Below are 17,489 nucleotides of genomic sequence, written 5' to 3'. Positions count from 1 at the left end.
GCCACATATGGAGTCAATTTGTTCCTTTTGCAGAAGACGATGTTAAGAGCAATGTGTAGCCAGTGAATGGCAAAGCAGCAGAGGGGCTCTGAGGAAAAGCAGCAAAAACAAAGTGCCCATCCCCACTTCCCCTCTGGGATGGGTGACAAGGTCTCTCGGCACACACGTGCTCCACGTTCACACCAAAGCAGAGGCCACGGGCCTCACCCTGGATGTGGACATTGAGGGGGCATTTGGGTGGGAAAGGAACAGAACCAAAACCCAGACATCCACAAACATGCAAACATGTCTTAAATACATTCCTGGCCTTTTCAAACCTCTAAGCATTTATGGCAAGGAATATTCGCATGCATACTTGTAGTAGAATGTGTCAGGCTCTATCCCCCACTGAAATTATAAACCATGGAGTGACGTTAAAACGTCTCTATACCAGCCTTCATTCTGGTAAAAGCACTGGAAAGGACCCGGTTTGGGGTAAAGAAGCATAACCAAAACATCAGTATTTTCTTCTTGTAAACAAGGTGTAACATTTGCCAAAATCTAGGTTCATAGTATTTATAGGGAAATGGTATAAAACCTGAGAGGAGGGTGAAAACAACTGAAAATACCTGACCCAATAGTAAGTAAGGATAATGATGATGACAGTAAATTATGGAATATTCACCTATGACAAACATATGCTAATGGTTTAACATAGTTTACCTCGTTTAATCTTGATAACAGCTCTGCATATGTGCCATATTCTCCCCACATTATGGAAAAAGAAACTAAGCCAAAGAAAATTAGATAATGTCCCAGGGCCACACCGAACACATCTGCCTGACCCCAAACCCTATGCACACAAACTGCCTTCCCCAAAACACTGACTCATCCCCTTAATAAAACACAAGGCTCGCTGAAAATCTCATGAGAGACATGTACTCTAGGAAACAAAAATTAACCCAAATTTTACACACAAATCCACAGTCTTCAGGGACACAGATCCCCTGCTGGAGGCCCTGTGAACTCCCAAGACCAACAAAGGTCAGAGACTGATTACGCCTGAGATGGAAATTGAGGCACGAGTGCTGGAAAGACCGCTGAGCTCCAGGGGCCTAGAAAGACACACACAAGCATATACATAGATAAACGTACAAATGTGTACACACCGGTGTGCATTTCACTAAAGAAACACCCATGAAGGTCAAAATCCTGATGCCTCTTTCACAAGGACACACCTGGCTCAGCTGCACCTATGGTGACATCTTCACCCAGAGGCCATTAAGAATTGGGATCTGCATTATCACCAGCAACTGTGATCCAGCCAAGCCTTGGCCAGCCCTGAAAGGACCCTCTCTTACAAGAGTCAGAAGGTCAAATCACTTAGGGATTGACAACAAGGGAGCCCTACCGCTAAGCCTGCTAAGCCACCTTCTGAGAAACCACTCATGTGGGTCCTGGATTAGCACAACTCAATGGCTGCCCCACCTCCAAGGATGCAAGGAGAGAGAAAGACAAGGAACCAGGAAGCCCCAAGGGGCCTTCAAAGCCTGCATCCCGGATGTGCCCCTCCCCACTTCTGGAGCAGGATTCATTCCTTGGGTCCAGAGAAACCATTAGCAACACCAGGATCAAGGGCCACACCCACTAACCCATGTCACAAATTTCACCTAAAGGATCACCCAATTTTCCTCAACTGTCCAAGACAGTTGGGTTTTGTCTTCTAACTACCATCACCTATAAAACACTTGCTTTCTGTTAAATGGTCAACTGTCAGTTGTTTTATGCATCTCACATTTCACCAAAACCCTAAATGGGGCCTTTGGCAACCAGATCAATACTTGAGATGCACAGTTTGAGAACCACAGTGGGGCTGGAAAGGGCCAGGCACCAAACATGCTGAGCCTGCTTGAAGGCTGGGACCCAATCCAATCCCCACACTTCAAGTGACCAGAGGAAGATATTAACCATGCCCCTTTGTCCAAATCATCTCCCTCTCCCAGACTATTGCTGGTCAACCTGTGACGACTCCACACAGCAAGATCATGACAGGATGTAGGAAATCACAAAACTCCGAGTATAGGACCTGAACAGATGACTGAGAACAGCCCTCTTAAATAGTAAAAAGCCTGAGGCCCCGAGAACAAACTCCAGAATTTTGGGAGCCATTAAATAAAGAACAGGTGAGAGGAAGCATGGCATAGAGACTGAAATTTTTAAAATAGAAATGAAAAGGACAGCAGACATCTGGAAACATTTCATTCTCATTCCAGGGCACTAAGGGAAAAGGAACGGGGACTGAACAACTGATGTAACAACCATGCCAACAACCCCCCAGACCCGCATCCATGCTCTCGGCACTTCAAACACTGTACTTCCCAATCCTCCTGCATCTGTTGCTCTATTCCCAAATCTTTGCATGTTTGGATACTTCCTATCACACACACCTGCTATAAAATGTCACTACACAAGGAGACACCCCATCCAAAGCAACCCCTTACCCTCTCCCTTGGGTCCCCACCCAGAACTGGTCACTCAATGTTGAGTGCCAGCCTTGGTCAGGGCACAGTGCTGGCACCATCACTAAAGGGCTCTTAATGAGCTGGCCCCTGTAGCCTTACAGGCTCCTCTACCCTGCCTTTCAACCAGCACCTGCAGGACTCAGAGATAAGAGGCCTTTCAAGAATTAAAAAACAGAGGGGACAGGGCTTGGTTGCCCTGATCCCTCTGAATAAGTTCCAGGGACCATGAACATCTCTCAGAAAGACACTGACAAATGTCACAACCATTAGCAGGTGCTGACCTTGGAAATCAGCCTGTATCACGCCTCCCTTATCAGCACCCTTGAATCCAGTCCCTTCATGTCTGATGACTTTCCCAAGAGACATTGGTCTATAAATGTGGGATGCAGCTTTCCCTCTGGCAGTTCCAGGCAATAGCAGGAGGAGAGGCAGCTTCCAAAAACATTAACCCATCAACACCGACCCATCAACACTGGGCAAGGTAAGAACTCACTAAATCCAATTCATGAAGAACAGGCAGAAATCCGCAGGTGGAAAGGAGCTCAGGCCGGCTCCTGACAGGAGGCAACTAGGTTTGCACTTAGAATCTCTTGGGCCAGGCCCCTTCCCCACTGAAGGGCTGAGTGCTCTGCCTTCCACAGCAGGGGTCCCAAGGCCGGTCATGCAGCTGCTTTTAGAAAGGGGATTTGTTACTGGGATTCCTGCAGGGTCCCACAAACGACAATGTCTAACGATATTGCCATCAACTCAGTCACGGGCACGGAATTGTATTACTTTTTCCTCACAGGATACCTACATGTCACCTGAGACAGTAAATGCCAATTCCGCACAGATGAGGGTAAAATTAGAAAAGTAATGAAAATGTGATTTTTTCTCACAAAGCCTAATTTGGTCAATGTGAAGGGTTGTCCCTGGCTTCTGATGATGTCCTGCCCAACATTTCCGCAGAAGCGGTTCTTTGATGATGTTGTAAGTGGCAGGCAGCTTGATCTGGGCAATGCCACCCTACCCACGGCAAGAACAAAGGTCCACCAGCGGATTTTATAAAACTGATCTGGAGGAAAAATCCAAAAAGAGAGGAGATGGAGAGGCTACTGGCTTCACTGAGGGAAAATGCCCTAAGGCACAAGCCTCCATGTTACCCAAAATGTAGAGACAGACAGACTTGGGGAATCATGTAAGGGAGGAATCTGACAGCCAGAACAGGAAGCCATCCCCAGTGAGTGACAGCTGGACCGAGTCAAATGGGGCTTCCCTTCTAGAGTGAACCCAGACTCTGCTCAGCTGGAAAGAGGGGAAATAATACCGCCTCGTGCCTGGACTTGCAGGGAGGGTTCTTTAAGGTGTTGCAGATGCTAGCACAGTAACCAGTGTGAACACTGACCAGTACTCAATAAGTTGTATATATGTATGGACACGTCCCAACCAACAGAGGTAGAGCTCAGACTCAACATTTATACAGTCCCATCAGTTATGGCTGCTCAACCCCAGCCAAGAGAAAGAGGCCACATGGCCAGTGGTCAGTGGGACCACCCATTGTCCTGCACACAGAAGGGACCACAGAAAGCAGAAGGCCTGGTTACCTCCACACAGGGAGACAGACCCCTGTGTTCTGAATACTAATGCAATGGTGGGAACTGGCTAATGCCACCATCGAACCACGCCTGTGCTCTCCCAAAACAGAACAATGGGCCTCAAAAGACAGAGTAGCCCTGAGATGGCCCCACAGGGAGATGGCTCTGGCCTCTGCACACTGAGGTAAAATGCCAGGACACTCAATCTCAGAATGCTGAAGAATGCCAAGGCTGGAACTGACTGACTGGGTGGCTTAGTCCTGACCATGAGAACTACCAGGGGCCGGACAACGGGCACTGCAAGCGCAACTGCCTGCTCTGTAGTGCAGACCTCACCATCTGGGTAACGAGCACACAGGCCTCCCCCTCACGGTTATGCAGACAGTTTTAAGCAGCTGATATCCGCTTATACTCCAAAAAGCAATGGCACTTGCTAAGCTCACACCAACAAAGCCACTGCTATACATTACCTGACTTTGACCACCACTGCAGAGATAACATTTGTAGCCGGAGCATTCAAAACTCTCCAGCTCCTCACATGCTGACTCAGAGCACTCCAAGGATGTTTGAGTCAAGAAGACTGGCAAGAGGATGTGGGACCCTACAGGTAAGGCCTACAGGAAGGGTGAGGCCTGTACTCAAAGGTTGCCACCAGCCCATAGACACCCTGATGCAAAGGTGAAATAGAAGTGAAAAGAGGCCCTTATCGAGATAGTGACTGCCATGTGCTGGAACAGGCCCCTTGAATACACTATTCATGCTAGGATATCTGCAATGTGCATGGCACCCTTCTATAGGTGTTAGGATCTTATATGTGCAAACACACTGGCAGCCCTACTGTCCACTGGGAATGTGGTGTCTAACAAAGTCCTCCTTTGCAGATATCAGCCACCAAGATGCTAACCCTCTGGGCTCTGGCCATCACACTGGCTGTCCAAGTAGAAGCACTTGACCTGCTGACCCCACCTTCACTGCTGGGAACACTACCTGTCAAACGACCCCTTCTACAACCTGTACAGTTCCGCAGATATCCCCCACCTCCACAAGGCTCTGCATCCATAAAAAATCTACCTGGGACTCCAAATCCTAGCTGTTCCCCAGTGGCCAAGTATTTCCTGTCTAGCAGCAAACTCGATGACTGTAAGTAAGAACTATTTCACGTACACACCTTTGACTTTCACTACCTCACGTGCGCTTCTCATTTCCAACACTACTTAAACCTTTTTAACAAGTGGTTCTCAAAGAGGAGGAGGTATCAGAATCACCTCGGAAGCTTATTAGCAAAGCATCTGCCTGAGGCCTGCTCCCAGGCATTCTGCTGTAGCAGAACCACAGTTGTACTGGTTTTCTAATAGGATCAAGATGGTGCTGAGGCTGCTTGTCCACAGTCCCCACATTGGGTAGGACATGGCAAAGCAAGCTTGGAGAAGGGAGCTCTTGGATCCAGCAACCTCTCCATAAAAAAGCCTGCCTTTTATATGTCTCTTAGCACCTGAACACTGCTAGGAAGTCTCACAGCTTCTCAATGCTGGGCGCCAGAGCTCAGCCCAGGCACCTATGGGTGCTTAAAGCATCAATCTGCTTGACCAAGAGCCAGAAAATAAGAAATCTTGGTCCAGCTGCAAACCCCCTGACTGACCAGATTCCTGCTCCCCAAGCTCCTCTATCGCCCACTCCCTGGGCCTCAGCTTCCTGCTCAAGGAGATGTGGACTTTCATCCTCCTGCAGTCCCCCAGGGCCCAAAGGCAGAGGAGTCAGGGATTGCAGGACAGAGAACAGGGTTCAACATCAAACACGGGCCAGCAGGAATGTCCTCATGGAGACATTGGCCATGTCCTATTGGCCCCGCATCATGCCTGGGGCAGCCTCCCAGTGTGACAGGACAGGGGGACAGGGAGAAACTCGGCACCTGCCTACTGATCACAGCTCACCCACCACAGCTTTACCTCTAGGAACATGTGCTCCGCTCTTCTGACCATCCTGCCTTATTACAAAATACTCCAAATATACAGAAAAGGTCAGACAGTGGTACAAAGGACAGCTGTGTACACATCAAGCAGTATTTGGTGGTGCTGGTGGTGGTGGTGGTGGCGAACTTCACTGTCAAACATACAACAACCAAGACATACACAGCAAACACCTTTGTACCCAACATCTACATTAGGAATAAAATCAGTGCTGAAGGCCCAGGACTCCTACTGGGCTGCGCATCCTTCCCTCATCTCTCCCTCCCCTCCAGAAGGGGCCCTGGGCCTGAAAACGTTTCCCACCCCATTCTTTATATTTTACAACACACGCTACTCCTTCTCAAACTGAAAATTTGCACTAAACGTCATCAAGTTTCCCCAAAGGCGGCCTGCTTGCATTGTCTCTCATACTTATGTCTCTGAGGTGATTCATCCATGTTCTGATGAGAAATATTTGCCCATTCAACTTCCCTGACATAGTCTTCCTGATAAATTCTCCACGATTTACACATCAACTGTGTTTTGTCCAACGGTGTGCTGCTCTGAGCAATGCTGGCCAAAACGCTCTTGTGCAGGTCTTGAGGTGCACACGTGCAAGAGGTTCTCTAGGGCATACACCGGATGGAGGTGCATCCACATCACTCCACACAGGCAAAGGCCCTCCAACTGCAGAGCCCTGGGCATGGGAAGAGCAGCAAGGCTCCAAAGCCACGGCCTAGAAGCTTCGCAGGGGCTGGTACTAGCCGGCTTCTTTCTCCTGCTACTCTACTGGGCCAAGAATCTTGTCCCTCAGTCCAATTCACCTGCATGCTAGGCAGCCAAGGTTGACAGTCATCCAGATGTGACAGCCCTTCTGAGTTCCTTCCTCCAGCCATCAAGAGCATCATGATAGGAAAGGCCCTTGTGACGTCACAGCTCTGCTACTTGGTCTTGACCCTCCTTCCCTTCCCACCATCTTCTGAGGTCCCAGTCCTCCTTCACTTGCTTCTCTCCAGTGTGGAGGCAAACCCATGGTTAGCGCCCCCTCCACCCTGATGACAACAGTGCTGCGGGGAGTGAGAGCTGCCGCAGGACGTCTAGTAGAGGCAGCTAGTCAAAGGTGGCAGGACCTCTCATGACCCCCAAGGGAAAGGGAGGCCTACAGAAGGGAAGGGACTTGCACAGGCTCACCCAGATGGAGCACAGAAACTCCAGAGCTCCCAGCTCCACCAGCTCTCCCCTCAGCTGCCTCCTGCCCTCCTCAGCACTTCAAATGGCAATCACTCACTTCCTCCTGCACCCAGTGGCCCACACGGTAGGTTCTCTCAGGCACCCATGGGCAGCTGCAGAGACAGGGGCTCAGGAGAGAGAAGACCCTGCCTCAGGACACTCGGATTTCAAGGGGCAGATCCTAGTTATATTCACTTCCAGGCTACTGGGCTCATTCCCTGTCTAAGTCACTTCGGAGTAACATACTCAAACCAGGCTAGCCTCAGGGAGGTGCTAATGAATATTACCTCTTAGCAAGGCACTAGTTTATTTCTCTGTCTCCAGGCTAGCCTCAGGGTGAGCAGAAGCAGGGATTGATGTGTCTGGAGGCAGGATATACGGTGCCCCACAATTCGTTGGTGCTGGCTCTCCAGCTGGGAAGGTTCCTCTGGCTGAACCAGCTGGGCAGCTGATGGAGGAATGTATCTCTTCACCATTTTCAGATCTGAACGCCACCCTGCCCCCAAAGATTGAGAAGATGCTGATGTGTGAGGAATTGGATCTGGCTGGCGTGCTTGGGACCGTGTTAGAAACAGTGTCCAACTTGGACCTGCTGTCTCTGTTAGACCTCTCTTCCGCCCTCAATATCCTCGGTGACAGTGGCCTTAGTAGTGGCCTTAGTGGTGTCCTGGGCAAGGGGAGCAACAGCAAGTCCTCAAAGCTGCCACTGCCATTGCCATCGCTCTCAAAAGCCACTGGTGCTGTCAGTAGCCTGTTACCCTTGGCCCAAGGGGCCCTGGGCAGCCTACTACCCAACACTCTAGAGACGGATCCTGGGAAAAAAGCTGACTCTGACTTAACCCCTCTCTCAAATCGCCCCCTAAGTGGTGTGCTCAGCACGGTCGGCGAGCTCACAGAGCCGGCCAACAATGTACTGAACAGTGTGGTGCCTGGTGGCCTCAATGATGCACTCTCGGGCCTGCTGGGAAATCTTAACGTGAAAGATCTCTTGATAGGGTAAGTGCTTCCTCGGCCCGAAGGTATGGCACAGAGAAAAGTGGTGTTTCGGGATACTAAAGTTCATGGAAAAGGGACAACCATGTTTTCAAAAGCAATATTCCAGCTCTGTGCTAAAAGTGTGCCCTTTGGGGAAAGAGGAAAGGATTTCCTGAGCTTAGGGAGCTGGGCGGGCACGGCACTGGGGAGTCCGGGGAACAGAAGCTTTGGGAGGTTGTTAACTGGCTGCTTCAACGGCATTTCTCCTGCTGCTCAGGCTGATTAATTGAGCCAGCACTGACCCTGATGCTGTCACTTTGCAGATTAGAGGTTCAAAAAGCAACTGTGGAGGACATGATGTTGACCATGACAGACGATGATGAGATCCTCGCCCAAGCCTCGACTAAGGTCTCCATAGGTGGAAAAGGGTGAGCCTGTCTCCAAATCAGTCAACTAGGTGCCCTAGACCAGCCCCTTCATATCCAGTGTCCAAGGGCCAGGCACGGACAACACAGAGTAAGGCACGATGTCTGAGGATGGGGCAAATTCGGCACCAGGCTCAGGTGCCCCTCTACTCAAGCCCAGAGGACCAAGGCGGGACAATGACCCCATGGAGCCCCATCCTCAAACAGAGTAAACAAAGCCAGAAACCCAGATTCCTTGTCAAATATGCTCATTTATACGGATGGCCAACAGAGAGAAAAGGCAGAGTGTATCTGGTACTGACTGCACTGGTAGTATGGGACATGTACCTTCCAAATAATCTGCACTCTCCAAAGAGAAGCAGCCCACTCTTACAAACACTGTCCATTCCAGGCAGTTCGGGGAGACAGAGATGTTGAATAGCACTCAGGAAGCTACCACTTTAAACATGCACACACAAACACGTTCATCCATCCACCCAACAGGTAGCTAATAAACGCTCCTCTGTACCAGATGCCATGCTGGGCACAGAGGGAAGACTAAAAGTGGTCCCTGTCCTCGCTGACAGTCAACATGTAGGGGAGGAACAGGTTCAGATTATAGGCCCAGGACGCACAGGAAGATGTGAGAGGGGGAGGAACCCACACTGGGGACAGAGGACTTCTTGGACTAACACATACAGCATTGATACCTCTCACTGACTGAGCTCCACCCAGGCACTTAACTGAGGCACACTCACTTCTGGAAGCCTCCTGACAACCTCATCAAGAAAGCAGTCCTGTCTCAAGTTTAGAAAACCAGTTGAGGGACGGGGTGGAACGGGTCATTGGGGAGAAAAAGGGACATCTGTAATATTTTAAACAAACATAAATTTTTAAAAAATAATAATCAAAAAGAAAAAAAAAGAAAAGAAAACCAATTGAGACCAGTAACCTGGTTTATAAACCTGGCTCAAAGTCACACAGCTGAAATATGGCAGTGACAGCATTTGAATCCAGCATCCTGCCTCCAGAGCCCATTAGCACTGGTAGGAAGAGCCATTCATCTTCTCCAGAACATCTGATGTTAGTATGGCCAGGCTCTGGTAAATGGGGGGTTTTCTTATGCTGTCACCCACACAACAGACAGCTGGGGTGCTGGGCACAATAGTGAACCTGTAATGGGTGTCTAGTTACAAGGTAGCCTGGTGCCTCCAGCAAAAAAAAGACTCCCTGAAGTTTGGTCACCACAGGGACTTGACAAGGTCTATGGAATGCCTGCCATGAACCAGCCTCTGAATCCTGTGTACAGGGCATGGTCAACCTTGGGCCATGCTCATTGGAAAGCACCAAACTTTCCCTCTCTCCAATAACCTGGACAAATCATGAGGCTGACTCCAAAACAGCCTATCACCTTGGCTGAGCAACATCTTGCAGCCAGGTCTGGTTTCACCTGTATCTTGCTCTCCACAGCCTAGCAGGACCTGTAATCACCCTACTGGGATTTCAAGTGAGTGCGGATGTGACTCTGAAAATTGATATTTCCACAAACGACACCCAATGCGTCAGCCTCAAAGTCCAGGACAAAGACATCAAGGCCAAGAAAGTGTACCTTCAGTTGGTGAAGACGTACGTGAGACCATTTTTCTCACTTTCTGGGTCAATGGTGTCCCCACTGGTACACGGGGGGGACCCTCACAGATTAGCTCAGCCAACCTAGTGGTTTCAATGATCAATAAACAGAGCCCAGAGAGGGGTCTCTGCTTAAGAACAGCCCATTATGTTTGAGAACAACCTTCCCTCACTTGGCCTGCTTCTACCTACTAAGCACACTTTTTAATTTTGTTCTTGTTTTTGGCATAGCAATGCATTCACCTAGATCAAAATTCAAAAGATACAGAAAGCCATACATTGAAGTCTCCTGCCCACCCATGTACACCAGCTGGCTATATATGCCCTGGAAGTAACCCATGAATCCAGTCCCTTTTGCTGCCTTTCAGAGATATTATTTGCATTGCCAGCAAATATGCATGAACACACACACACTGAAATGGGCATACAGTATAGACGCCTTTTCACTCCAATTGTTTCACGTCAAAAACTGTGTCTGAAATTAGTTGCATCAGAAAATAGCTTCTTCTTATGTTAAATCTACCTAGAACTCCATTATGAACATGCACTATAATTTACTTAACCAGTCCCTTATCAAAGAATAGTGTTTTTTTCCAATTATTAACTTTGTGCCCAACTCCAATTACTAAGGCCCCACACACATCTGCTCACCAAAGTGCACACTGTTTGAAGGATAAACTCCTCCATCTGGGATGCTGGGTCAGATGTCTGGCTTTGATAATTTTCCCAGGTATCCTTGCATCTCCCTTCATGACTCTAACTGAAGATGAAAGGGCTCAGGGGGTTGCAAATTTTAAGCAGCAGGACATCACTGCAGCTGTATCATCAATGGATGGGGTATCTCCAATGTTGGGCAAAATCCAGAAATGCAAAATCACACAGCTCTCCACATGTATCTTTCCCAGGGTCACAGATACTTTGCCTCTCCCTCTCCCTCTGCCCTTGGATGACATCATTCCTCAACTGCTGACAGTTAGCATGAAAGAGGAAGTAAGTCAGAGGAAAGGGGAGGGCACCACCGAAAAAGACTATGTCGCTGGGGGGAAGGCAGGAAGAAGCCCTTTCCTCAGATATGGCCTGATGCTGGGAGACAAGAGGGAAGGACACATTGGCCTTCAGGGGTACAGGGGCTAAGGGATGCAACATGCCCTCTGGCACAAAAGACCTCAGCAGCAGGATAGGACAATGCCCCAGGCTGGGGAGGGACAGGATGAGTTCTGCCAAAAAGAAGCCCAGGAAATAGAAGAGAGAGAAGGGAAGGAGGGCAGGGGAAAAGGGGAAGAGGAAGCAGGGTGAGGAGACAGGCCGGCCTGCTGCATTTCCTCTGCAAAGCTAACTGGTGGTTAATTCACAGATGAAAGAATCCAAATCATGTGACATTGATCTCAGTGATTTCACCGAATGCAAGAACTGTGAGTACAAACACCTCACTTCCCTGGAGCCGCCCAGCTCAATGCAGGGAGATGCCCACACATCCTTAGGAATCCTGTTGGGTGACAGACACAAGAGGAGGGGCTGAGCTGCACCCTGAGTACCTCCAAGCACCCAACCAACTCCTCAGCACATGAAATGTGGCAGCTTACCTGCTTCTCCAAATTACTGAGACTCACTATCCAGGCCATAAACGGGACAAAATGCCCTGTAGGAGTTTCAGTAGGATCTCCCCAGGCCCAAGATGGTCTGCAAAGTACAAATGTGCATGGAGCCTGAGCAAGGAGCAGGCCCAGGCCCTCACCCCAGGGAGGCTGAGAGGCAGAAATTCCCTCCAATGTCTCCATATATATCCAAGGTGTGGGAATGACAGGACTTTGTGAGGTGGCTGCCATCAAGACAGCCTAAGCAGGAAATTGGTGACATCTGTCATGTTGCAAAGTAGACAAAATCTGGGAACTGGGCAGCAAGACTTTCCCTCCCCTGGAGGTTTTGGCACATCGGGGCCGGGCTGCATTCTCACAGCGCCTTCCTCCCTGCAGCTTCCTCCTGGACTCATGTAAAGAAGCCAGTGTGGCACCAGCTTTTTGCCTGGGATCAAGGAAAAGGAAGGTGTCACACTGGGCCCCCCATCTGGAGGGCAGAGCCAGGCAGACAACCCAAGGCACAACACCTGTTGGGGAGCTGCCGGGTCCCTCTATGTTTTCTCTTTCCTCTCTCCTGCAGCTACGTCTGGCTTGTTCAACTACGAAGTTAAAAGCCTCCAGCTGTCTGAAAGAGGTCTTTCCATCTTCTACTGTGTAAGTGCTCTTTCTTACTAGGATAAATTCCGCAGGGAAGTTGGAAACATCTTTGACCTCACAAAATATGCTCCAATGGCATGACAAACCAGCCTTCATCCCCTCTCAGACCTTGACCATGGGGTGAATCTCCTGGGCTTCTCCCACAACCCCAGAGCATCTGCCTTGGGGGTCAGCCATGTTTTCGCTTCCATTGAGGTCCAATGTACAATGCCTGGCAGGCATCCCAACAATGGCAACCATTTTTGACCAGCAGGATGTGGCAAGCACAGGTCTAGACACTCAATGGAAAATACACAAGAAAACAAAAAGGGCCAACTCGCTCCACCCACCATCTCCATCGCCTGGGGATGCGAAATTTAGGCAAGGTGTTTTTGACCCACTTAATTCCACTTCTGGGAATCCATCTGTACAAACATCCTAAGTGCATATATATTTAAGGACAAAGAAATAGAAATATTGACAATGAGGAAAGCAGAAAAACCTAGAAAGGAACAAAAAGGAAATAGTTGGGCCAAATAAGAGATCATTAGAAATTGTTGTTGTTGTTAATCCTCACCTGAGGGTATTTTTTCCATTGATTTTTAGAGAGAGTCGGGGGGTTAGAAACATTGATGTGAGAGATTGCCTCCCACATGCACCCTGACTGGGACTGGGGATCAACCTACAACCCAAATACATGCCCTTGACCGGGAATCAAACCCGTAATCCTTTGGTGAGTGGGCCAATGCTCTAACCACTGAACCACACTGGCCAGGACTGAAATCATTAGAAATTTTTCAAAAATTGTAATGATATACAGAAATGCTTATGAAGGTACTGTTAATTTTTTTAAGTAAAATTAAAATGATACTAGTTATGACCCAAAAAAAAAGGAGAAATACCAGTAATGTCACCCACAATCCTTTTTCCCTTCTTCATACTTCTCTGAACTTTTCAAATTTCCTGCCATGTGGAGTTTGAATTTTATAAGCAGAGGAGAATATGCCTATGAAATGCAATTATTCAATGGAGGCCAGAATATCTATTAAAAGGTTTCATAGACAAGATGGGTCTTGAGCTTGACAAGGAGGTCCTTTCAGGTTGGAAGAATATGTGAAAACAAGTAGGAACTGCCCTGGCTGGTGTTGCTCAGTGGTTAAAGCATTGGCCCACTCACCAAAGGGTCAAAGGTTCAATTCCTGGTCAAAGGGCATATACCTGGGTTGCAGGTTCTATCCCCAGTCCTGGCCGGGGTACATGTGGGAGGCAACCAACAGATGTGTCCCTCTTACATCAATGTTTCTCTCCCCCTCTCTGTTTCTCTCTCCCTCCCTCCCTTCCACTCTCTCTAAAAATCAATGGAAGAAGTATCCTCCAGTGAGGATTAACAAAACAAAAACAAAAAAAGGTAGAAACTATGAGTTATGTATGAAAGCATACATATACACACACACATTACTTGAAGCAACTTAAATGGGGGGATTTACGTGAAAAAATGAGGATGTGTGGCTTCTGTTGGAAAATCAGAGGTCTGGGGCCTGACCCTGTATCAGGGCTAACCAGCTGACAAAAGGCAGTGCTTCCTCCTTTACAGGGACATCCTGCTCTCCAGTCTCCACAAGCCCTACCACTCCCCACAGCCCCTCAACACAGAGGCTGGGAGGTCTGCTGTTCGTCTTCATGCTCATCCACTGCAGTGCTCACCTGGAGCCACCTCAGTCCTCAACCTCTCAGCTGGGCCTCCAGAGGCACTGAAATTCATGTTCGTGTCATATGATGACACGATGATGTTCTGTTTTTCTCTCTCTAGGCCTCCTTTAATGGAAAAGTCCTTCTGCCTAGAAGTCCCCTTCCTCCAGATCCTAACAATGCCAACATCTCCGTAACTATGTCTAGCACAATGCTCAGGGAAATCATCACTCTCAGTGCCAAAGAGAGCTCCATCCAGGTAAGCTTCTTCCACGTGGCCCCTGGGATCACTCTCCTCTTTGCTAGCCTATCAACCTCTAAGTGTGTGAAAGTAAAAATGGGTTCTGGAACATTCTTTGAGAGACAAATATGAGGAAGTGGGTTACATATTTTCCCCTGTGATTGTGTAAGTAAATCCATGTTTACTTCAGGGAAAGCAGAGAGCAAGGGCACTGGACAAATGCTTTCTGACTGCCTTCTGTGTGCCCATTGTCTTTACATAATGGCATTTCGCCCTCACAACAGGTCTGGGAAGTGGGGGTTCTTACTCTCATGTGGCAGATGACCAGCATGAGAGAAGCAACTTACCAACAGTCACAGCCTGAGCAAGGGAGTGGGTTTATCTACACGCAGTCAGTAGTTACGACAACGTAATAATCACCGAGTACTGTCCAGGTGCCAGGCTCTGCTTCAAGCAATGCACAACGTATTCTTAACAAAGTCTCCCAAAACAATCAAGTACAGCACAGTCTGCCACTAGAGCACAGAACAAAACGGGCTTTAAACTGAATGAGAAGTAATAGAAAAGTAACATTTTACGTGTTATATGTATCAGTGTCCTTCCAAGAAAGAAAATGATATAAAAGGCAAGATCTGGAATTAGACTCTGCCTGTGTGGTTACATCCGACAGGTCAACACCCAGCTAGGTGACTAACTCATACTGCAGGATCAACACATATTTGAGTAAGCGAACGGAATGAAGCATGGGTGTTTCACAGTGCAGCATTCTACAGCCCTCCTTCCTCCCCTCTCCACACTCTAAATGACGACTTCCTCGTGACAGATGAATAACCTCAGTGCGTATATCACCAAAGTGCTCTACTCCAGCCTGCCAGACAACAAAGTCCAAGCCACCTACTGGGTCGGCGTGAATAAGTATGATGAAAGCTTCGCCCAAGGGCAAACGGTGAGCGCTGAGTAATAAGAAGTCAGGATTCAGTTGCGAGGAGGAACTAGGAGTAGAGGTTACGGGGGGGGGGGGGGGGGGGGAGTGTTCAGTGGGGGCCAAGTGCCTGGGTAACCCTAAGACAAGGGGGATCAACCAGGCCGCTGGGCTGGGCCGCCAGGGGAGATAAACAGGTTGTCTCCTGAGATCAGGTAGTCTCCACTCTAGTTCTGACCTTGTTGGTCATATCACAATATGACATATTAGCTGAGTAGCCTGGTCAAGGCATTATTTTTAACTTGTTCGTTTTATATTAATGCAGAAGATACTCGTCTCCTATGTATGCAAGATCTTAGAAGACAAATTGGTATCAAACATCAACATTGAAAGGTACTGTCCGTAATGGCAACTCCTCTTGGCATCTGTCAAACAGGAAGCAATACCAAGAACCCTAGTCAAAGCCCATGAGAAGAATCACGGACAAGACCCTTGGGAAATACTTGGATAATTACAGGGAACTCAGAACAAAGTTTTACTTACATGCTGCATTCACCTTGAATTTGCTCTTTCTGTATTTGAAAATTTATAAGAGACTTTAATAAGTAACTGAGCTAATACTTGAACTCTGTTTTAGAATTAGTTAACATTTTTTATTTGAAAATAATTTTTCTTTGTACTTTGTTTCCTGACAGCTTTGAACACAGCATGATACCCCCTAACTCTGTAAGTTGATTAAATTTTCAAAATATTTACCTATGACGTGTGAGAATGTTCAAAGGGTAGGCAGCATGGAATCATAGGCATGAGGAGGAGGGGAGTGCAAAGGAAGGAGGGTACTTAGAGCACCAGCAGGGGGGCCAAATCCGGGAGGAGCTTGGATAGGACACAAAAGAGGAAGCGTTCAGCAACCACCAGTCCTCCCCAGTTCTGAATTCAGTGTTTGTCCTGAGGGCACATAGTTTCACATCTGTGCTTAAAGCAGTGTCTGGAACATAACAAGAACCCAATAAACATTTGTTGGGAGCTGCCTAAAGCATTGAAACCTACAGAAGGGTCTTTGAAAATCCCCAAAGAATTAGAGGTCTGAGAGAGAGTGAAATCCACCTCCCTACATAGCCTCATCCATGTACAGAGGCGCCCAAGACTGCTTCCCCTGAAGTGAGGACTAGCTGGGGGACTAGCAGATTTCCTGATAAAAATGTGCCTCCCGTCTCTTCCAGATGGACGAGCTAAACAATGTGATGTCTGCAGTCATGACGAAATTTATATCTGCCATCATTGGTATGTGGAATTAATAACACGAATATCTAGAGGAGTCAGTGTCACAAGCAGTGTGCAAGGGTGTGAAGCCACACCACAGGATGTGTCATGGCAGTGAGCTCGGTACCATCAGACCGCAGTCTGGAGCAAAAGGGCCTCTTTGTTTTTAGATAGGGGCTTCAGCATCCTGACGTGAAAAAAAAATGAAAACCAATGCAAAAATGCTTCTTCTACGGGCCCAGATGAAATCCAGCCCACAGGCATCTTCATACAACAGCACTGTGCTGCTTAGAGGGAAGACAGATGGACCCGGGTCACAAGTCACACAGATGAAACAAGGGTTTGGGAAATTCAGTCTAAAGTCATAGCCTTTACAACCATGGAGAGATGATGGTGCATAACGCCACCTGTTCATATTTATGATGAACTCCAATGGGGTTTGATGTAGTACAAAGGGAACCAAAACAGCAAGGCCTAATTCTTCTGGTTTCTTAAGATAGTGAGGGCAGACATGCCAACATATCTCTTGGTATCAATTCCTTGTGCGTAGAATATTTACCAGGTTTCCTGTTAGTTCTAGGGTCTCTTCTGATCCCTCTGAAGTCATCACACCCACACAATGTCTTACTCAAATCTCTCTGTTGAATGGGCAGGGAGTGATTTCTCCTAGAGCCATACACTGCCCAGAGATTCCCTCCAGGTGACTGTGGATAAAACAACCCAGCCCTGTCCTTGTTTTTCTCAACTCACATAGAATGCTCCTTCTTTATTCCAGAAATGTCCAGTCTATGGAATACTCCACCAGGAATAACCTCGAATCCTCTAAACAATGCCAAGGCTGAACTACTTAAATCGGTAAGAGAGAAAAAAATACAAATATTTTCCTTTTGCACCAAAGCCCG

At 48.0% G+C, this 17,489-nt stretch overlaps 2 protein-coding genes across 2 annotated transcripts in view; one reads left to right on the top strand and one right to left on the bottom strand.

Annotated features, from left to right (window-relative positions):
• The window catches only part of CDK5RAP1 (CDK5RAP1 mitochondrial tRNA methylthiotransferase), a 170,519-nt gene that overhangs the window by 99,752 nt on the left and 53,278 nt on the right, over positions 1 to 17,489 (bottom strand). The gene's annotated exons all lie outside the window — the stretch shown is intronic.
• On the top strand, positions 4,969 to 16,783 carry LOC107527800 (vomeromodulin-like). The gene is made up of 11 exons (XM_087819267.1): positions 4,969 to 5,215; positions 7,734 to 8,247; positions 8,550 to 8,654; positions 10,101 to 10,256; positions 11,165 to 11,249; positions 11,614 to 11,671; positions 12,417 to 12,490; positions 14,283 to 14,420; positions 15,226 to 15,348; positions 16,548 to 16,608; positions 16,758 to 16,783. The coding sequence occupies exons 1-11, from the start codon at positions 4,972 to 4,974 to the stop codon at positions 16,781 to 16,783; spliced, it is 1,584 nt and encodes a 527-aa protein (XP_087675393.1). The 5' UTR covers positions 4,969 to 4,971.

The sequence above is a fragment of the Miniopterus natalensis genome, chromosome 7 (genome assembly GCF_054644295.1).
Source record: "Miniopterus natalensis isolate mMinNat1 chromosome 7, mMinNat1.hap1, whole genome shotgun sequence".
Lineage (NCBI taxonomy): Eukaryota > Metazoa > Chordata > Mammalia > Chiroptera > Miniopteridae > Miniopterus > Miniopterus natalensis.
The sequence above is the reverse complement of the archived record's forward strand: the minus strand, read 5'-3'. Positions and strand labels throughout refer to the sequence as shown.

What these genes read in the sequence shown, in the direction of transcription:
- LOC107527800 (XM_087819267.1), top strand. Translation starts at nt 4,972, where the DNA reads ATGCTAACCCTCTGGGCTCTGGCCATCACACTGGCTGTCCAAGTAGAA. An exon ending in GTCTCCATAGGTGGAAAAGG is followed by an intron (nt 8,655 to 10,100) that starts GTGAGCCTGTCT and finishes TGCTCTCCACAG; the next exon opens with CCTAGCAGGACCTGTAATCA. An exon ending in TTTCACCGAATGCAAGAACT is followed by an intron (nt 11,672 to 12,416) that starts GTGAGTACAAAC and finishes TCTCTCCTGCAG; the next exon opens with CTACGTCTGGCTTGTTCAAC.